Here is a 22,809-nt window from a genome sequence, read left to right as displayed (position 1 = left end):
CTCTCCTATCCCTTCCTCATGTACAGTCCGTAGCCATATCTTACTGATTTTATTTCTTAAATATGGGTAAAGACATTTCCATTTCCTCTGCCACCATCCTTGTCCAAGACACATGGTCTCACCTAGGCCACACAATTGCCTTTTTTTTTTTTGCCTATGTCCATTTGTACATCCTTCCCATCAATTTTGTCCTCATCAATCAGAATGATATTTTTAAAGTACAGATATGGTCATGTCATGCCTTGGCATTAAACTCTTCCCTGACTACCTATTGCTAGTAGATGAAGTTCAGAGTTGTTGTGTGTAAAAGGCTTTACATCATCTGGCTTCTGCTTAACTCATCCCACTCTTCCCAAGATTTTCCTATCTTGAGATGAAATCAAGTTCCTTCATATAAAAGTCAACGAAAATCCTGGACATGGGTCTTGATCTCCTACGAGACAGTACAATGTCCACGAGATAGGAAAGAGAATGAACAAAAGGCACAGAGATAGAGACTTGAAAGAATCTGGGTCTTGGGCAAATCCAAGCTGCCCTAGACAGTAAAGACAAAAGACATCAAGGACATCCAGTGTTTATTCATTACAAGCGTGGGAAGGAAGGGAACTGGGCAGGGCTCAGGACACCTGTTGATAACAAGTATCACAGGCAGGGGCACTAGCATATCTTTGCAGAACAGAACAAATGGTTAATTCAGACAGGAAGAATTTAGTTGGAGTCAGTTGACCTTGGATGTAAGTGAACTCAGCAAGGCTCTGTTACTTTTAAAGTAATATAGGCAGATTATGGAGGGGCAAGAAGCTTGTGCCACTTATAGCCTGCTAATACAGCAGAGATGTCTGCTAAGCCTTCACATTCAGACCTTCAAATACTTGGCTCCTGCCAGTTGGACTGCTCCAGCCAGTGGAGTCTGGCTGACTTCTATCGCCTGAAAGTCTCAGTTAAAAAGGTCACTTTCTCAGTGTTTCTCTTGTCCTCATCATACTCCAATAAGATCTTCTTGTTATTACTGCACGAAGATGTGCTCTGCTTTTCTTTTATACTTGTTATCACCATCATGTATATGTTTTTATCACATGTTTGTTTTCTTAGTTGTTTCCCTCACTAGACAATTGGATCCTGGCACCTAGCACAGTGCCTGGTACATAGAAGTTGCTTAACAAACATTGATATCTTCTCTTCATACGGACAAACAACCCTACCTAATCTGTTAACCCAATGAGTTAATAGTGAATAGAAAGCAAGGGTATCTAGAGATGAAAGTTTAGTGATAAAAATGTACAGATGGGTGCTGGGGACAGAACCCAATCAGCTGGCCTTTGTGTGCTGAGCAGGGCTTATTATTCACTTCTGCTTTGAAAAGCACAGTCTGGGAGGCCATAATAATGAAAGAAATATGGTAGCACTTTTCCCTACTGATGGATGAACATGGTTGCTACTTACAGTTGAAAAGCATCAGCTTCAAGTGCATCTCAGGAGGCTTCATGCCATGAAGGGAAGATGAGAAACTGGAAACCAGCTCCAGAAGGAGACATGACCACCACAAAACCAGAAACATTTAATTGGTGAGCCACTTTTAGGAGGAGCTACCCAGTAACAAAGCCAGATTTTAAAAGAATTAAATTTAGAGTCGCGCCAAAGACGATGAATCACCCCGCTGCAGACAGGCAGGTCTGCCCACTCCCTACCGAGGTCCCCAGGCACACGGAATACACTGAATCAGCCCGCTGCAGACAGGCAGGTCTGTGAATACTCTACCGAGGTCCCGAGTCACGCGGAAGACGCCGAATCACCCTGCTGCAGACAGGCAGCCACCTGGTTCCACACTACAAAGACGCAGAGGACACCAGACCACCAGACCAAGGTACTGAATCCCGCTGCTCCCGGCCCAGAGGTAGGGGCTTCTGAGCCACCGTTCCACTGCTCCTGGTCCAGAGGAAGGGGCTTCCCGGTCACCATCCCTCCCACTGCTCCCAGCCCAGAGGAAAGGGCTTTTAGGCCACCTTCTGTCCTGCTGCTCCTGGCCCAGAGGAAGGGGCTTCCAGGACACCATCCCTCCCACTGCTCCCGGCCCAGAGGTAGGCGCTTCTGAGCCACCATCCCACTGCTCATGGTCCAGAGGAAGGAGTTTCCTGGCCACCATTCCTCCAGCTGCTCCCAGCACACAGGAAAGGGCTTTTGGGTCACCATCCCTACTGCTGCTCCCGGCCCCTGTTCCACCTCTCCTAGCTCAGAGGAGGTAATCCCTGCAGGCGCTAACACATCCCCCACCCGCCCCAGTCGAAATGAGAAAACACGTAAATAAGTCTCAAAACCAGACTTCCAGATCACCTACAGCAACCCCAAAGGGAAATGAGATGGAACACTCTGATACTCAACCACCTGGACCCACTGAACTGGCAACAAAAGGGGATCTGAAAAAAATGAAATCAGAAATAATTTCTCAGATAACAGGAGAAATTGTGCCCCTAGTGCAAGACATGATTAAGAAATCTAGAGAGGAGCTGAGGAACATGATGGAATCCCAACATAAGAAACAAATGGAATCCATAAAACAGATGCAAATAGATTTCCAGGAGATGAAAAACTATTGAAAGTCTACACAGCAGAATGAGCCAATGTGAGGACAGAATTTCAGATATAGAAGATAAGATTGCAATTAATGACCAGGAAAAGAAAAATTATTTCAAAATTATAAGGGAACACGAGAAATCAATCCAGCAGCTGCTAGATGATGCAAAGAAAAATAACAAGACTGATTGGGCTCAATGAAGAAACAGGAGAGAGTGGAGATGACATAAAAAATCTCTTCACAGAAATGATGGCAGAAAACTGCCCAAGCAGGGGAAAGGAGCTTGACATGCAGATAAGTGAGGCATGTAGGACTCCAAATAGCCTTGATCAAAAAAAATTTACACATAGGCATAAAATTGTTAAGATTCCAGAAACTCAACAGAAGAACAAAGTTCTCCAAGCAGTCAGAGAAAAGAAACAAATCACATACAAAGGAAAGCCCATCAGAATCACAGCAGACTTCTCAACACAAACCATCAAGGCAAGAAGAGCTTGGAGTGACATATTCCAGGCCCTAAAAGAAAACAGCTTCCAACCCAGATTGATGTACCCTGCAAAACTATCTTTCAAAATGGATGGAGAAATAAGATACTTTCATGACAAAGAGCACCTTAGGAACTTTGTGAATACCAAACCAGCACTCCAAAGAATTTTACACAATATCCTAGGAACAGACATTGAGGATCACAACCCCAGGAAGCAAAGCAGAATGAACCCATCTGGCATGACAAGAAATTAAATGTAAAGGGAGAGAACCCAACAAAAAGAAAAAGTCATGGCAATGACAAGTCAATACATTTCAGTTATAACCATCAACATCTCAATTCACCAATCAAAAGAAATATACTGGCAGAATGGGTCAAGAAGCAAAATCCAACAATATACTGCATACAAGAAACACACTTAATTCAAAAGGAAACTCATAGACTGAAAGTTAAAGGGTGGAAAACAATACTCCATGCAACAAGAACCTGAAAAAAAGCAGGAGTAGCTATGCTCTTTGCAGATCAAGTAGATTTCAAACCAATACTGATTAAAAGAGATGAAGAAGGACACTACATCCTTGTAAAGGGAAGAATCCAACAGGAAGAGATGACAATCATAAACATCTACGCACCAAACCCTAGTGCACCCAACTATATAAAACAAATACTAACAGACATGAAAAGTCATATACACTAATACAATTGTAGTGGGGGACCTCAACACCCCACTGGCACAAATACATAGATCAACTAGACTAAAAATAAGTAGTGAAATACTAGAACTCAATCTAACTCTTGAACAAATGAACTTAACAGTTGTTTACAGAGTCTTCCACCCCACAAAATCAGAATACACATTCTCCTCAGCTGCACATGGGTCATTCTCCAAAATAGACCACATACTCACACATAGAACATGTTTAAGTAAGTGCAAAGGAATTGAAGTTATCCCCTGTATGTTTTCAGACCATAGTGTGATGAAATTGGAGATCCATAGCAAAAGAAACTGGAAAAATTTCATAAACATGTGGAAATTGAACAACACACTTCTGAATAACCAATAGGTCACAGAGGAAATTAAAGAAGAAATCAGACAGTTCCTTCAATTAAATGACAATGACAATACAACATATCAAAATCTATGGGACACAATGAAAGCAGTCTTATGAGGGAAATTCATAGCAGTGAATACGCATATTAGGAAAACAGAATGAGCCCAATGAAACAACCTGATGCTGAACCTCAAGCTTCTAGAAAAAGAAGAGCAAGACAAACCCCAAAGCTCATACAAGGGAGGAAATTATAAAGATCAGAGGAGAAATCAATGCAATGGAGACTAAGAGAACAATACAAAAAATCAATGAAGCCAAGAGTTGGTTCTTCGAAAGAATCAACAAAATTGACAAACCTTTAGCCAACCTTGTCAGAAAAAGGAAAGGAAAGGCCCAAATCCATGCAATTAGGAATGAAAAGGGTGAAATGACAACAGACGCAGCAGAAATCCAGAGGATCATCAATACCTACTTCCAGAACCTATACGCCAATAAGATGGACAACACAGAAGAAATGGACAGATTCCTAGATACATATGAATTACCAAAGTTGAACGAAGAAGACCTAAAAATTCTGAACAATCCAATATCAACCAGTGAAATTGAAAATGTAATTAAAAACATATCAACTAAGAAAAGCCCGGGCCCTGATGGCTTCACTGCTGAATTCTACAAGACATTTAGAGAGGAACTGCTTCCACTACTCTTTAAATTCTTCAATGAAATTGAAAGGGAGGCAATACTCCCAAATTCATTCCTGGAAGTAAGCATCACCTTGATCCCCAAAGCAAAGACCCAACCAAAAAGGAGAACTATAGGCCAATCTCACTAATGAACATAGATGCAAAAATCCTTAATAAGATACTGGCAAACAGAATGCAGAAGATCATCGAGAAGATCATACAACCCTGATCAAGTGGGATTCATCCCCGGGATGCAGAGATGGTTCAATATATGAAAATCAATCAATGTAATACACTATATCAATAGAGCCAAGGACAAAAACCATATGATTATCTCCATAGACACAGAAAAAACAGTGGACAAAATCCAACATGCATTTATGATAAAAACCCTACAAAAAATTGGAATAGATGCTCTCTACCTCAAACTGATAGAAGCCATCTATGAAAAACCAACAGCCAATATCATACTAAATGGTCAAAAACTGAAATCCTTCACACTAAAAGCAGGAACAAGACAAGGATTCCACTATCACCACTCTTGTTCAATATAGTTCTGGAAACAGTAGCCACAGCAATTAGAGAAGAGAAAGAAATAAAACGAATAAAGATAGGTAATGAAGAAGTCAAATTGTCATTATTTGCAGATGACATGATACTCTATATAGAAGACCCCAAGAACTCCACCAAAAGTCTTCTAGACTTAATAACCAAATTTAGTCAAGTAGCTGGTTACAAGTTTAACACACAAAAATCAATAGCTTTCCTCTACACCAATGACAGACTCACTGAGAGAGAAATAGGGCAAATAATTCCTTTCACAATAGCATCCAAAAAACTGAAATACCTAGGAATCATCCTAACTAAAGAAATCAAAGACCTCTTCTCTGAAAACTATGGCACTCTGAAAAGAGATTGAAGATGATATCAGAAAATGGACAGACATCACCTGCTCCTGGGTAGGAAGGATTAAAATAGTGAAAATGGCCATACTTCCAAAACTGCTATATAGATTTAATGCAATTCCAATTGAGATCCCAGCAGCATACTTCATAGACCTTGAGAAAACAATACAAAAATTCATTTGGAACAAGAAGAGACCCAGAATAGCAAACACAATTCTAGGTAACAAAGACATAGCAGGAGGTATCACAATCCCCAACCTGCAACTCTACTACAAAGCTACTGTGATAAAAACAGCATGGTACTGGCAAAGAAATAGACTTGAGGACCAGTGGAACAGATTAGAAGATGCAGGAACAATGCCAGATACACCCTGCCATCTCATCTTCGATAAAGGAGCCAAACACTCTCACTGGAGGAAAGATAGTCTCTTTAATAAATGGTGCTGGAAAAATTGGGCTTCAAGTTGCCAAAGATTAAAACTAGACCTATATCTCTCACCATGCACTATACTAAAATCAAAATGGATTAAATATCTAAATATTAAAATAGAAACTCTGAACCAGTTAGAACAGAGATTAGGTAGAACCCTTGAAGACATTGGTGTAGGAAAAGATTTTATGAACAAAACCTCAGTGGCCCATGAACTACCACAAACAATCAACAAGTGGGATCTCTTCTTATTAAAAGCCTTCTGCACAGCAAGAGAAACCACCAGCAGTGTGAAGAGACAACCCACAATGTGGGAAAAAATCTTCACCTGCTCTTCCTCAGACAAAGGTCTACTATCTCAAATCTATAAACAACTTAAAAAGATCAGACCTCCCAAATTTAAAGACCCAATCCAAAAATGGGCATCTGAAATGAACAGACATTTCTCAGACAAAGAAATAGAAATAGCAAATAAATACATGAAAAAATGTTCAACATCACTGGTCATTCGAGAGATGCAAATGAAAACAACTCTGAGATTCCACTTCACTCCAGAAAGAATGGCTGCTATCATGAAATCAACCAATAAAAAATGCTGGCTGGGCTGTGGGGAAAGAGGAACCCTGCTCCACTGCTGGTGGGAGTGTAGACTGGTGCAACCACTGTAGAAATCAGTATGGAGATACCTCAAAGAACTAGGAGTGGAAGTCCCATTTGACTCCGCTATTCCACTGCTGGGGATCTTCCCCAAAGAATTAAAAGAATCATACCACAGTGATATATGTGTACCCATGTTCATAGCAGCACAGTTTGTGATAGCTAAAACTTGGAAACAGCCCAAATGCCCATCAACTGGAGACTGGATCAAGAAAATGTGGTTTTTTATAAAATGCAGTACTACTCAGCCATAAAAAATGAGAAATTAGAGACATTTATAGCTAAGTGGATACACATTGAGGCGATAATCTTAAGTGAAATAAATAGGACACACATGTGTAAATACCAAATAGTTTCTCTGGTGTGAGAAACTGAAAGTGTAAATAAGGACTAAAATGTATAATAGGTAATGTGAAATAGGAAGAAAAGGGGCAAAGGGGAAGGAAGTGGGAGGGATAGGGGAAAAGATAGAAGGGAATGGGATTAATATGAGAAAATGGAAAAATAGGAACAAAATCTTTGTAAATAGGGAGGACTGGAGGGGTTGAAGGGAGGGCTGGGCAAGGGTGAAAAATAAGAACCAAGAGAGACTATGTAAAGGTGCAAATTTCCAATGATGAATGTCATTATATTGTATACCTAAAATGTACCAATGATTGGAATGAATAATCGATAATGCAAAATAGGAAGAAAAGGTCCAAAGTGGTAGGGGTAGTGGGAGGGGCAGGGGAAAGGAAAGAAGGGAAAGGAAAAATGATGAGAAATGGAAAAAATGGAAATAAAGTCTTTGTAAATAGGGAAGAGTGGAGGGCATGAAGGGAGGGCTAAGAATGGGGAAAAAATAAGAACCAAGATGCATTATGTAAAGGTACAATTCCCAATGAGAAATGTAATTGTGTTGTATACCTAAAATGTACCAATAAAAGAATTTAATAAAAAAAAATGTACGGATGTTACTTCTGGGACACAACCAAGAATCTGAATGCTGCAAATGTCTACATCCAGAGGGGTCAACTGAAACGGCACCGAAGGTGAAGGAATAGACTGTCAACAAAGTTCACTTATGTTTGTATTGAGACAGGAAGCTGTGTCATTATTCTATAGCAACAAAGAAATTATATTTTAAGAATTGTAGATTGTTTATTATATTAGAATTGTCAAAACAAATAATAATAACATATTCTTGAAGAAATTTTATGTAATATAAAAATATCTTAATTTTCACATTGAAAGAAGTCACATTTCAGCTAAAATCAGTGAAGAAAGATCAAAACCTCAACATATCCTCAGGAGAAAAATGAGGAATAAAATAAAGCAAAGTGTACTACAACTGTGCAAACACAATTCCCTTACATTCACAACAAGCAAAATCATATCACCTATTATATCAGTTACAGTTCTTTCCATTGCAAGTGGCAGGTAACTCACCCACAATGACTTTCACCAAAATTATATAAAAACCACATAAATGAAATGCAGCGTTTGATCATGATCTTAAGTGTAGCATGATGCAAGGATTCATTCTAGAGCTTGGTTTCATGTAAATAAGCAAAGACAACCCAATCAAAGACAAACTTGCCCTACTTATTCAATTTGCTGTACCAAGGGAGTCAGCCACTTTTCCTTGCAATTAGTCCAAAAGTAGGCAAAGCCTGGGAAAATTTATAATAAAAAAAGAAAGAAGGCTTCAAGTATGTTCTATTTGGAGGTCAATGGCATGAGATAGATGGAGATGACCGCCCAGTGGTGGACGTCTCACGTGTTTCATTTGGGGAGTATGTTTGTCTTTCTCTGGTTTGTCCTGAGTTACAAGGGGACAGAGATGGGAGAGGCAGTCATTAACAAAGTCTTTACTCCCCTGGTTGATTGCTACAGAAGTTGTGGTCAGAGTCCTACTGTTGCATATGATATCATATGATATGACTGCTGAATGTTGTCTCTTGGGGAGGAGGAAATAGGAGGAAAAAGAAGGTAAGAAGGGGGAGTGACGGGGAGGGTGGAGAAAGGAGGAGAAACAAAGAAAAAAGGAAAATTGGGCTTTTACTACTTAAAGAAAAAAAGAATGGCCATAATGCAGGCAACTAGCAGTGTATGTGTCAGGGACTAAAACTGAAAACCACTGCAGAGTATAAGTAAATAACATGATTAAGCTATTATATGTAAAGCATAGTAGCAATTTCTATTCATTAGAATTACATAAAATTTTAAAACTATGGCCAAATTTACTAATGATCATTTCTATCTCCTCAGATAATAACAACACAAACGTATGAATTTCCACCATATACTTGGACACATATGCATGTACACATTTTGAATTAATGAGACTTGATTTTTTTGTTGGTTTTTTTTTTTTTTCTTGGTACCGGAGATCGAACTCAGGACGTTGCACTTGCACAGCAGGCGTCAGAACCAGGGAGCTAAATCCCCAGCCCTGATGAGACTTGATTTTTAATTGTAATTCCACAAACATCTTGCTGATGCTGGCTTTTATTTATCATAAATGACAAGGCAATAAGAAAGGGTATGAATTTAGTGATCTTCCAAATCTAATGACCCTTCAATAACTCTAAATTCTTAAAGAGCAAGAACTGTTTCATTGAGAGTTAGATCTGTTAAGAAACATTTTTAAAGAGTTTTTATTTTAAAAATTCATTGATACAGGGGCCGGGGATTTAGCTCACTGGTTCCACTGCCTGCCTGGCAAGCACAAGGTCCTGAGTTCGATCCCTGGTACCAAAAAGAAAAAAAAAATCATTGATACAATAAGTGAATGAATAACTAATGTTTTTTTAAGTTCCATATTTGTCTGTTTCCCTATTTCTTTTAATAATTTTTTTTTTTTTGGTACCAGGGATTGAACTCGGGACCTTGTGCTTGCTCGGCAGGCACCAGACCACTGAGCTAAATCCCCTGCCCAACCTATTTCTTTTAAATAAATCTTAACTAGTTCTTTTAAGAACTATTGAAGGAAATTTCACAGTATCAAAGATGGGATCCAGCCAAAGTTTATAGATGCTTGTTTGATGCTCAGCTGAAAACAAAATATTATACTGAATTCAGATATTATCCACAATGTTTCAGACTTTCACTGGTGAAATTTCTTTTTCTTTTCTTCCTTTTTTTGAAACTCCAGCCAGATTTGTACCTCCACCCCCATTTTTGGCAGGGGTAGATATGAAGAAAGAGTTTTTACATTGAATGAATGTTTGCTTCATGAAAGGAAAGGTACCTACCCTCTTTATGACCTCTCCTGGAATAGAAATGAAGAATGGTTTTAACTGCTTTCATGTAGATTTGAGTAGGAACATTTTTATTTCTTGTAGCAACATTAATATAGGAAGCCAGAATGAAATGCTGACATTTCAATGCTGCCAATTATACATTTACTCTGGAAAAAGATGCACATAAATATTGATATGACTCAAGAATAACAGAAAATTGGCACAATTAAATAATTATAATTGTATACCATAAGAAAAGCCATACATTGTTTGGCCAGTATGTGGACATATTTGTTCTATAAAAGAAATTAGATCAAATTTCAAAAACAATAATATATAAGTGAAAAGACAGCAATGATCACAGCAATGATTACATGTTGTTCTCTGTCCAAATACTGATTGAATATACCCTAAGTAAGATAACCAGATGAAATCACTTGTTGGATTGCAATCATTCTGGGCTATTGAATAGATGAGGTCCTCTCAACAAATAGATACTCTTTTCTGCTCATTTGTGAAACAAATTTTTGCTACCAAAGAAAATGCTTTATTTGTAGATTTCTTGGAGTTCAACCAACTTAATGGAGCATAGTGGATCTTCAGGTCAGTCTGAACTAGTTACAATCACTTAGAAAAATAATTCATCGATACCTATGAAAATCAACAAATTTGGCTGTGAAAAGTGGGAGGGGACAAAACAATGTGCCAGAAGGAGGAGGAGAAGGAAAAAAAAAAAAGGAAGAGGAAGGGGAAAAAAGAAACCATAGATTTCTCCCTGGGCCTAGAGCGGCCCTTAAAGTGCAGGGGAGAGGAGGGAAAGAGGGCACCCTTCCAGAACTGGCCCCTGGCGGTATAATGGTGTCCCAGAGCCCACTCTCTAAAAATATGAAAGTGATGGTGACTTTTACGAAGTGTTGGATTTAACAGAGTGTGCAAGAAGACAACACTGGGAATCGAGTGTTTGGACATCGATCAAGACCTATGGTAGAAAAATACTCAGTAGCTACCCAGATCGTAATGTGTGGCGTGACTGGCTGGTATGCAAGATTTTTGTTCCAAAAAGTTGGAAAACTTGAAGCAATGGCAGCAGGTGGTGGTAGCTTTCTTCTCCTACAGATTGCCAGTCACAGTGGCTATGTACAGATCAACTGGAAGAGAGTTGAAAAAGATAAACAAAGCAAAAAGACACTTTAAGAAACAAGCAAATAAAGCAGTACCTGTAATATAATTAAAGAAGCAACAGATTTTATCAAATGGAACATTGTGGTATCTAGTGGATTTGTGGGAGGCTTTTTGCTCAACCTTGCATTTTAAGGACATGAATTATCCTTCCTAGTGGATTCAGCTGTGAGAAGAGAGTGGCCACAGGATGACTTCTCAGCAACACATGCCTCCATAATCTCCTGAGAAAGAAGAAACTCACTGGAGGACACTAAATTCACAACTTAGCATTTTGCCTTCTGAAGGTTGGCAAATGAATACCTGCTGTAAAACAATTTTTGTGTTATTTGAACAATAGTATCCTTGAGCAAAACATGGCTTTTGTCATGTTTTTTTAATTTGCACCTGTTTAGATATTAGCCAGTAAGCTACCACTATTAGATACGGATATGAGGGGGAAAAAAATCTGTTGGATCTATTTCCCGATGAAATATTTCCTTTTTTGTTTAAATAAGATGTTCATTGTGCTTTAGAGTATAGTGCCAATAGTTAAAAATTTGCCTTATAGCTTCAATATTAGGGCCAAGTTTTTTAAAGATGTGTTTCCAATAACCTTGAAGAACCGTAATGCCATTTTGTGGAAGGCATTAGAAATAACTGAATCATTAAAGATACTAAATACACTTACTGATGAAATGCCATCCCTAGGTTGTTTTCTCTCTGCATTTCTTCCCCAGGTTATCTAATAACACAAATTTTTTTAAAAGGCCCTTCTAAGGAAATACTACAACATGTCTTTTTCCTTTTTTGACATCTGTAGTTTTAAAAATATCTTCTCTGTTACCTTCTAATTTTTGTATTTGTATATCCCGGGAACCTGGACAGAACTAATTTTGGGCATACATATACTAGGGTAATTGTTTCATTTTATTAACTCTAAAAGTACCTCTTTTTTATTTCTAAAAATCCTAATTATTATTTTGGCCTCTTCTTACTGTCTGAAGAATTGTGATTTTTCTATGTAATCATGAAATTGTAGTTTAAGGAGAATGTCTGCATGACCAAGTCTGAGATATAAGTACTATGGCTTCCGGGCTTTTGTAGCAGCATGTTTATTGAACAGTAGGCCAATTTACCTGTTTCTTGGGGTCAGCATCATACTTTCTCAGAGTAATTTTACCCCCAAAACCTTTCCACATTGTTAATTTTGTCCATACTGTTCTACGTTGGAATTGGAGTCTTTAGACTGGAAAGACTATAGATACTGTTTTGAGACTATTTAATTTGGTAGGATGTCTCCATAGTACAAATATTTTGTGTGCTATAAACATGTGACATTTCATACTTTGAAGATTGGTTACAGACTTTGTGCTTTCATTTTCCTAAGCCTCCTTAAAATTGAAAGTAGGGTCCATCTTTAATTTCTTCTTTTGTTTTTATTACCAACTCAGATATAATGCCAAATAAAATTCAGACTTTCTTAATACGCACTGGAAAAAAAAGAAAATTGACAAATTCACATTTTCTTTGACTCATCAAACCCACTTTCTTAAACCTATTATGTACAAATTAAAATGCCAGTATTTACACATATATATAAAATTCTTTATTTTACTAGTGTCTGCTATGTAGAATAAAACAACATCAAGTACTGCTAAAACTAAACAAACTGTTGAAGAAGCTGTTATTTTAAAATATTGCAAAATATGCATCTATGAAAAAGGAAACTAACATATAAAGATGTTCCTGATATATGGCTAAACATGGAAAACTGAGCAAATTAGGCGTACCTACACCAAGAAATGCAGTTTTCATCACTAATGAAATTTAAATAGAGTTCAGTCAGGGAAGGATTAAATGTTGTGGCTTCTCAACAAGTCAGTCTATGTGTAAAACCTGTTTCCTTTGCCATAATTTCATCAAAGACCGTTTCATCTCATTGTTGCGCAAACTATAGATAAGTGGATTCAGCAGAGGGGTAAGCAGTGTGTAAGCCAGTGACATCAGTTTCTTGGTCTCCGGTGAGTAGCTGGCTTTGGGTTGTAAATAAGTCACACTGGCTGTGCCATAGAAGAGAGTGACTGATGTGAGATGAGAGGCACAGGTGGAAAAGGCCTTTTGCCTCCCAGTGGTTGATGGCATCTTCAGGATGGCAAAGAGAATTCGAATGTAAGACAGGAGTATCAGCAAGAAAGGAACCATGACAATCAAAATGGTGCCTGTGAAGGCATAGATTTCAAACAAGAAGGTGTCTGCACAAACAAGCTCCAGCACTGCTGGAGTTTCACAAGACAGATGATTAATTTCATTAGGGCCACAAAAAGGAAAACTAAATACCCATGTTGTCTGCACAGTGGCCACCATAATCCCTGAGACCCATGAGAAAAGTATTAACTTCACAAGAACACTTTTGTTCATAATGGTTGGGTAGGTCAGAGGATGGCAGATTGCAGCAAATCGGTCATAAGCCATTGCCCCCAGGAGAAAACACTCAGTCGCACCAAAAAGAAGAATGAAATACATCTGTGCAAAACAGCCAACAAAAGGAATTGTTGTTTTCTTAGAGGACAGGACCACTAGCATTTCAGGCATGATGGCTGCACTGAAACTCACTTCCACCACAGATAAGTTCTGCAGGAAGAGGTACATGGGGGAGTGGAGGCTCTGGTCCAGGAAGATGACCACTATGATAATGGCATTTCCCATCAGTGTCACCAGGTAAATAACCAAGAAAACCCCAAAGATCTGCTCTTGGAGCTCAGGAAAGCTGGAAAAGCCCAAGAAGATGAATTCGGCCACACTGCTGTGATTTTGCCTGCTCATCTCAGGACAAGCCCTATATTCTTGTTGACATACTGTAGTGTATGAAGAATGAATTTATAGTTCAGTAGTCCAGAGTAGCAGCCTCTCATTATTACCAAAAATTCTAACGAGCTGAAAAGAGGAGCCCATTCTGACAAAAATTTACACTGGTAATTTTGGAGGATGGCTGAATGCTTGGATTAATGAATCTTTCAAATATATAAGAAGTAAAGAATTCTGGATTAGAAATCTGGTTTGCAAAGTACAAAACACCATCAAATTTCTATTGCAAATTGAACACTATATAGTTTGAAAATTAAACATACCCTTAAAGTAAATATAAATATGACTCTGGTTCCAATCCTATAACATTGCAGTAGTTATTTATTTTACTCAATTTTGTGTAAATATAAAATTTAAGGCCACAAAGAAATAAAATGTGAAAAAGTAGATTGAAAACTAATGCCAACATTTTGATAATAATCTAATAACTCAGTTCTTGCAAGTTGTATATAAATATATTCAAAATATTCATTATATTTAATTTCTTACTGATTTCTGGCCAATGTTATCGGGATTTACCTGGATGTGAAGTTTTTAGGGCCAGATCTCCAAGGCCAATCCTTGTGACGATGATGACTTAAAAAGCCTTATTTTTTGTCACTGTGAAATTGTAATTTAAAAGTTTCCACTCTCCCCATTCTCTTGTCTCTCTCCCCCTCTCCTCATCAAGGAATTTGTGTAATCATTAATTATTCAACAACCTCCGATAAACCACCTGCCATTTTCTTGGCTCTGTATAGTCAGGAATACATTAGAGTCCAGAGCTCCACAGGACCTAAACACACTACATAAAATCCCTGTGACCCTTAACCAATGTGCTACATGAAATAGTCCCTCCAGTCACACTTCAGGACTCTCTACTACAGCTCACTCTATTTTTTCCAGCATTACCAACTGATATTATATGCACATATATAAAAGTCTATCCCCACTAGAGTATAACAAAGATTTTGTTTGCTTCTTTGATACATACAAAATGCCTACAACAAGCCCTGGCTCTTAAAATATATTAAGCCAATATTTCTAGAATAAATGAATAAAAGAAATTAGGAACACCTAGACTGTGTTTAAGGAATATTTTGTCGGAAAGAAAAGTGAAGCCAGTCACAAAACAAATGAGAAACAATTGGGAAGTAATAACAGGTGCTTTAAAATGTAAATGCAGTGAAGATTGCACACGGATGGGGGGGCAGTTAACAACTAAAGTCACAGACCTTGGGTAGAAGGGCCATTAGGTGGAAAAGAAAAGCAGAAGGAGCAAGACAAGCTTGCTCAAATCAGAAAATCTCAATGACACCATAGGATTAGAATGGAGCCTACTGTCCTTTCTGGGGTGTTCTGAAAACCAGAAGAAATTCGCCAGGGCAGACCACCAAGTCAAGAAGCCAGAGAGACACAGCAAACTGAAGACATAGAATGTTATCTTGACTGCAGACCTGTAGAACATTAGCAAAAGGTAAAAGACAACTTGGTTTATTTCTGAATTGGACAATAGCCATGTACTACATACAGTCAAATGCTTGTACTAGCCCTAATAATTATATATAATTTGGATATCAAAAATCTCCTAAAATTAATAAAGTAGATTGTGCAGGACCAAATATTCAAAACTCATTTCTAATGGCCAAAAAACCCACAATGTGTATTCACTTTATATAAGGGTGGTGGGTTTTTGAAAACTAGAAAATTTACAGTATTATAAAAATAAGTCTTTATAGAATTGATTAAAATCATGTAATAGATTAGAATTATATTTAGTAGTGCAGTAGGATAACTACTGCTAACAACAACAAATTGCACATTTCAAAATAGCTAGTAGAGAAGATTTACTATGTTCTCATCGCAAAGTAACAGTAAATGTCTGAGGTGATAGAAATGCCAGTTACCCTGATCTGACCTTCACACATTGTATACATGCTTTGGAATGTCACACTGAACCTCATAAATACAAATACATGCAATAATTATTGATCATTGAAGACAAAACACTAAAAGAATAATGACCAAAAACCTATGGTCAGTTGTACAGAACAACTGACCATGAATGCTCTCTCTTTTCTCCATAACTTTATCCTGTTGTCTTAGATAACTCTCTGACGTGGATCTCATAAGCAGGTTACATCTTTCCTTAGGATTCAGCCTGCTAATTGAAAAAGGTAAGTGTTGAACCAATAGACCAAGTCCCTTAGGTACAAACATCTAGGATTTGATGCTGAGTGCATACAAAGTACTTATGCCTGTCATTACGGCCCGCAGGTTTCTCTGACAAGAAATAATTTTACAAGCATTGAACTGAAGTCTACTGATTTTAGTTGTGCCTAATAAACCTGAGCATCAAGGCATCACTTCAACAGCATCTCCAGCCACCAATAAGAAGTATAAATTTTTAAAACCCACTGACAGACATATAAGTAGAAGCTGCACTTTCTAACCTATTTACTCTGTTTCTGTAAGTTTTATGCTACTTTATCAATTTTATCACTAGCCAAAAGGTACATAGCCATAAATATGATTTAGTGATTCAAGTCACTTATTTTATAACATTATATGAATAGCATCGTGTGCTCTGGAGAATTCCTCCATGGAAAGCATGGAATCACTTCTCACAGACGTTCCCATATTCTGTATGATAACTAGAGCCTAGAACTTGGCCCCTCAGCTGAGAAAGCTCAAGAGAACAAGCTTGAAGCATTACTCTTTCATTTGCTCACGGGGAATAAACACCACTTACACAAGAGACCTCACCAAGACAGCTCCCAATAGAAGATGAAAGCAGAGGCTGAATCAGCACTGTAAACAAGGAAAGAAGGACGGAGTGGGGTGAGGGTGTGAGCCAAGGCAGGTGTCCTAGCAGTGGACGATTTGATTGGGCAGAGTGCATAATTGTGCAGTGGTGGGAAATGAGTTAAGGCAAGTAGACCCACACCTCTGTGTTGAAAGTCTGGACACTCCCAGCCCCAGAACTTTTATCTTCTTGAGAGAGAAAATATAGGGTCACTGAAATTTTTGAGAAAAAAAATAACGATAGTTTATTTCATGCATAGACCTTCTTGGCTTTGAGTCAAAAAATATAAATTGACCTGTATGGTTTTGAGCACATTAATGAACTTCTCTCCTTCTACTGCTTTCTTTGTGAAGAAAACGTTATTAATCTCATAGTGTTACCAGGCAGAGTCCATGGAGGTCCCTCAAAGCGAAGATGGGGAACCTTGACTCACCCGAAACAGCGCAGGTTGTAGGCTTGCTGGCTTTCATCACAGAAAAAGAATTTTCAGAATGTACTAGTAAGAGGTATGACAGGATGTATTCATCAGAATTTTTAAAGTACACACTCAGGGCTGGGAATTTAGCTCAGTGGTACCGCAGCTTGCCTTGCAAGCACAAGGTCCTGAGTTCACTCCCTAGTCCAAAAAAAAAAAGTACACACTCAAAGAAATAAGAGTGCAGGCCCTTAAAAGGAAAAAGACACATTGTGATCTCAAGCAGGATATATTTATGGGGCTTGGGGAATATCCCCAAAATGAGGTTTTTAGGGTGAATATTCTAGTGAAATCCATCAGATTTATCCAGTAGGTGAGTAAGGTTAAAATGGGAACCATTCATTTACATGTGCTTGAAGCTGAAGTATGCTGTCCTCGTATTAGTGTACTTCCTGAGGATGGGTTAGAAGAAGGCACAATTTACAGGGGGAAAGGACACATTGTGAGCCCCGTGTAGAGGCTTCTTGTCTTGAAGGCTTTTATAAATTTTGTATCCCTGAAGCTGCAGTTTTTATTAAAAGCACAATTTTAAAATTATGAATTCCCTTGTCTTCTGTCTTTATTTCTTCCATCCTGCTTCAATAGGGTGTACATGAGAATCAGACTCCGGGATCAGTATAGAGTGGATTGGGCCATGAAGACTATACACTGTTCCAGGAGAGCCCATATTGGATGAATCTGCAGGTTTGACTTTCTTCAGAATTCAAACAGTAATAATTCAAAAGATGACCCTGGCTAGGCTGAGTCCCTGCTTTTAGTAATGATAGAAATTAAACTAAAGCACAGATTTACAGAAAAAAAATTAATTAAAAAGTTAGAGGAAAGATAGGAAAGTACTCCAGCTCAGGTAGCTGGAGGGGCCACAGTCTGATACAAGGAGGGATATACCATGTTTAGAATGTAATTGATCTTAATCAGACAGCTATAAATGGAGAATCACAAAGAATATTAATGCAGGGGTTTTTTTAATAGACTGATACAAAGTGCACCATGAGGATACTCAGCAGGAACTCCTCTCAGATGGCTGAGCCATTGGTATGGCTCTTGGGCTCAGAATCTCAGGCATACCCCTAACCAACTCTGTGGCTGGCAGAGAGACCCTATAGTCCCCCTTTCAGAAAGTCCTAAACCCAAATTTATGGCTCTTCTTTATTCTTCCACTCTTCTCTTTCACTTCCCAGGAAGAGTGGAATCAGGTAAAAACCTTCAAATATTGGGAAAATGGCCTACCCTGGGGTAAAGCTGTTGTTGTTGTTGTTGTTGTTGTTATTTTAATTGATTTTATGCTATTAAGATTAACTTCTTTCAGGCATTTCTCCTCTACTTACTTTATCCTGGTAAGATAAGGGTTCCTGGCCCTTCCTCACCTTACGTCACAAGCAAACACTTCTGTTTAATATCTTAGCCACTGTAACAAGGTGAGAAAGAAAGAAACCATTAAGAAAGAAACTCCAGTCTGCTGCATAAAATAAAAATAAGATAAAGTGCTTTGAAGAAAGGGCTAGATATCAAACAAAATGTGATTTGGGCAAGAAAGTTTTGGGTCAAGAGCTCAAGGAGGGCTAGCTTTAGAAATGGCATTTGAAGGAGATCTGAAGAAAGAATGAGAATTTGCCAACTGAAAAGTAAAGTGAAAAACATATCAGCTGGAAAGAATGACATGACTTGACAGCTCCAGGCCAGAATGGGCTGACTTCCTAAACTGAAAGAAGATGACATGAAAAGATGCATGGGTCAGTGAGTGGGGAGGCAGTAGAAACCCATGGATATACTTGAATAGAGAGGGTCATCATAGATGTACACTTTATGAGTTCACTTTGTTCACATCTGCGTTGATTGTGGTTGGAAATCTTAATATCAACTTGAAAACCTCCAAAGCATGATTTCAAGTGCATGAGACTAAAGCTAGTGTTCTGGTATTCAGAGAAGAATCATTAACTGGGGCCCTTTGTACTAGATTTTTTTTATTAAAGCTATTACCAAATGGTGATTCAGTATGTCTCTGAAATTATTATGTATTTCACTAAACTATGGCAGTTCAACTCCTGTTTCTTGACAGGTACAGAGAAATAGCGAGAGCTTGACTCCTATGATCTGAAGTGCAGTGATCTTCCAATAAACTGTGAATTCCTCAAGGGCAAAGTCTGTTTCTCAAGGACCAGTCACATTTATCCACTCTGAACATAAATGTATTGATTAATGTACAAATGAGCAAATTAAAACAGAATAAAAATCATAATAAAGTTGTGCATTTTAGGTTGTTCAATGTGCTTGTTTTAGGGGGGAATTGTTTTTGGTTTTGTTTGGGAGAGCTTTCAAAATTTCTTTCCTGAGAAAAGGAAAAAAAATGGAGGGCTAGGGATTTAGCTCAGTGGTTCTACCACCTGCCTCGCAAGCGCAAAATCCCGAGTTCGATCCCCAGTACAAAAAAAAAAAAAAGGAAACAAACTCTTTGTAAATAGGGAGGGGTGGAAGGGTTGAAAGGAGGGTAAAGGAATGGAGAAAAAATAAGAACCAAGATATATCATGTAAAGGTACAAATTCCCAATGATGAATGTCATCATATTGTATACTTAAAATGTACTAATAAAACGTAATGAAAAAAATTTCTTTCCTGAAAGGTCTTATTTAGTTGATCTCTCTAAGAGTAAGGAAAAATCTTTAAAACACCAAAATCCAGAATCCAATGAAAGAATCTGTGAATGCCTAGTACATATCCTGATGAAAATAATATTGTACAACATTCAAATATTATTCAACTGGTTTCAACCTTCTGATGAGGTTTTTTTAATGAAAATACAGTACAATTTAGTGAAAATACAATTTGTTTTACATTCCGCTTTTCATCTCTGGCCAAAGTAGTTGTACATAAAAAATGGCCTTTCCTTCAGCTGAATCACAGCTTCATATGAGTAGTGTTTTGCTCTTTATCACCATCCCAGAAGCAGAAATTCCAAGCAATAGAACTCATGTAATGCAGATTCACTAAATGGGTCCCATACCATTCTCTAAGAACAACATTAAAATGGGATGCAAGCATAAAACGTGCCAAACTTTACATCCTGTAAAATTTCTCATTCTGAAAAAAAAGGTCATACAGTTAGTATTGTAACTCAAGAGCCTTAGATAATAGGCACAATTAATTAATTACACTTGTTTCACACAACAATCAATAAAAATATGAATCATTATTTATGAATGAAACATCTTGGAGGCATTTTGGCCTACAAGTGAAACTTTAACAAAAGTATTTAAAGCAGCAGTCTACAGGTGAAAATGATACTCATACTGCCAAGAGTGAATTAATGAATCTTCCCATGAACATAATTCTCTGATCAATAACACTGCATAAATATTTTTTAAATATTAATAAAAATTTAGTTTGGGATTATAATGTGTGAAAGTCTATGAAGTAGAACTAGTTTGAGCCCTTCAATAAATGCATTTTAAAAACCTCTTTCAAGGAACATATTTTTCATCCAGAAATAAAAATCTCATCATTCTTTGGATCTTTTGAAGCTCCGATGCTAGTAAGGCTCAGTGGGCCTTCAGATAAATCTGAAGTAGTTACAATCACTTTGAAAATTAATTCTCTAATACCCATTAAAATATATAAACATAAAACGATTCATCCCATCAGTCCCTCTTGAGGAATCTATCACACAGGAACAAAAGTATCAATATACATGAACGTATTGAACCATACATACTGAAGCAACATCTGAATGATAATATCTGTATGCCCATATTAGAGAAATGTGTACATACACTGTTGGGTCATATGTTATTGGAGTTTATGTATGTCTTAAAAATATTGATAGCAGTTAGGTATTTTAAAAAAGGGAGGGCCAGGGATTTAGCTCAGTGGCTCCACTGCCTGCCTCACAAGCACAAGGTCCCAAGTTTGATCCCTGGTACCAATAAATAAATAAATAAATAAATAAAGAGATCCTCTGTTATATTTTCAAACTTGGAGAACTCAACAAAAAAAATTCTCTGCAAGAAATGTAGTCTGTTTATTAAAGTTCATTAAATAGAGTTAAGTTGGGAGACAGCCTTTCAACAAGTCAGTTTGTGTGTAAAACCAGTTTTCTTCGCCATAATTTCATCAAAGCCCATTTCATCTCATTGTTGCGCAAACTGTAGATAAGTGGATTCAGCAGAGGGGTAAGCAGTGTGTAAGCCAGTGACATCAGTTTCTTGGTCTCCGGTGAGTAGCTGGCTTTGGGTTGTAAATAAGTCACACTGGCTGTGCCATAGAAGAGAGTGACTGATGTGAGATGAGAGGCACAGGTGGAAAAGGCCTTTTGCCTCCCAGTGGTTGATGGCATCTTCAGGATGGCAAAGAGAATTCGAATGTAAGACAGGAGTATCAGCAAGAAAGGAACCATGACAATCAAAATGGTGCCTGTGAAGGCATAGATTTCAAACAAGAAGGTGTCTGCACAAACAAGCTCCAGCACTGGAGGAGTCTCACAAAAGAGATGATTGATCTCACTGGGGCCACAAAAAGGAAAACTAAATACCCATGTTGTCTGCACAGTGGCCACCATAATCCCTGAGACCCATGAGAAAAGTATTAACTTCACAAGAACACTTTTGTTCATAATGGTTGGGTAGGTCAGAGGATGGCAGATTGCAGCAAATCGGTCATAAGCCATTGCCCCCAGGAGAAAACACTCAGTCGCACCAAAAAGAAGAATGAAATACATCTGTGCAAAACAGCCAACAAAAGGAATTGTTGTTTTCTTAGAGGACAGGACCACTAGCATTTCAGGCATGATGGCTGCACTGAAACTCACTTCCACCACAGATAAGTTCTGCAGGAAGAGGTACATGGGGGAGTGGAGGCTCTGGTCCAGGAAGATGACCACTATGATAATGGCATTTCCCATCAGTGTCACCAGGTAAATAACCAAGAAAACCCCAAAGATCTGCTCTTGGAGCTCAGGAAAGTTGTTGGAAAAGCCCAAGAGGATGAATTCGGCCACGCAGCTTTGATTTTGCCTGCTCATTTCAGTAGTATAGCCCTAGACTTTTCTTACTGACATATTATATGAAGAATGACATCAAAGTCCAATATGTGAGAATTCAAGTCTGGACTACTTGGTAGAAGACATAATAACATGCTCATTTTAACTGAAGTTCAGGTTAGCAATTTTGAAGAATGATCAATAACTCTTTATAGTGAATCTATACAAACAAAATACAAACAAAAAAAAGTGAAGAATTTTAGCTCAGAAATCTAATTTTAAAAGTGCAGAATAATATTCTCTGTCAAGTTTTTTGCTATGTAGCAAAAAATTAAACCTATTCTTATAACAGACATAAACATTATATTATATAGAATCCACTATCCATTACATTGATATATATCCATCATTGTGTTCTTTTTAATTATATGAATTTTGAAATAATGAGCTTCAAATTACACAAATAAGAAAAGTTCAGAAAAATGAAAATATATTTCAAAATTTAAACATTACTGAAGTTGAAAATGGATTTATATTATT

General features: G+C 37.8%; 2 protein-coding genes and 1 pseudogene across 2 annotated transcripts; 1 reads left to right on the top strand and 2 right to left on the bottom strand.

Annotated features, from left to right (window-relative positions):
• Positions 1-10,894: 10,894 nt before the first annotated feature.
• LOC101701276 (FUN14 domain-containing protein 1 pseudogene) lies at positions 10,895-11,324 on the top strand (annotated as a pseudogene).
• Positions 11,325-13,049: 1,725 nt separating this feature from the next.
• Positions 13,050-13,994, bottom strand: LOC101701638 (olfactory receptor 10A3). Its single transcript, XM_004851772.2, has one exon. It carries the CDS (start codon positions 13,992-13,994, stop codon positions 13,050-13,052), a length of 945 nt encoding a protein of 314 aa, XP_004851829.2.
• Positions 13,995-21,363: 7,369 nt separating this feature from the next.
• LOC147828006 (olfactory receptor 10A3) lies at positions 21,364-22,347 on the bottom strand. Its single transcript, XM_087211409.1, has one exon. The coding sequence runs from the start codon at positions 22,309-22,311 to the stop codon at positions 21,364-21,366; it is 948 nt and encodes a 315-aa protein (XP_087067535.1). The 5' UTR covers positions 22,312-22,347.
• Between the last annotated feature and the right edge of the window lie 462 nt (positions 22,348-22,809).

This window comes from Heterocephalus glaber, unplaced genomic scaffold (genome assembly GCF_053883595.1).
Source record: "Heterocephalus glaber isolate CG9 unplaced genomic scaffold, H.glaber_assembly_v1.0 deba00001428, whole genome shotgun sequence".
Lineage (NCBI taxonomy): Eukaryota > Metazoa > Chordata > Mammalia > Rodentia > Bathyergidae > Heterocephalus > Heterocephalus glaber.
The sequence above is the reverse complement of the archived record's forward strand: the minus strand, read 5'-3'. Positions and strand labels throughout refer to the sequence as shown.

Coding starts and splice junctions, on each gene's coding strand:
- LOC101701638 (XM_004851772.2), bottom strand. CDS start 13,994: ATGAGCAGGCAAAATCACAGCAGTGTGGCCGAATTCATCTTCTTGGGC.
- LOC147828006 (XM_087211409.1), bottom strand. CDS start 22,311: ATGAGCAGGCAAAATCAAAGCTGCGTGGCCGAATTCATCCTCTTGGGC.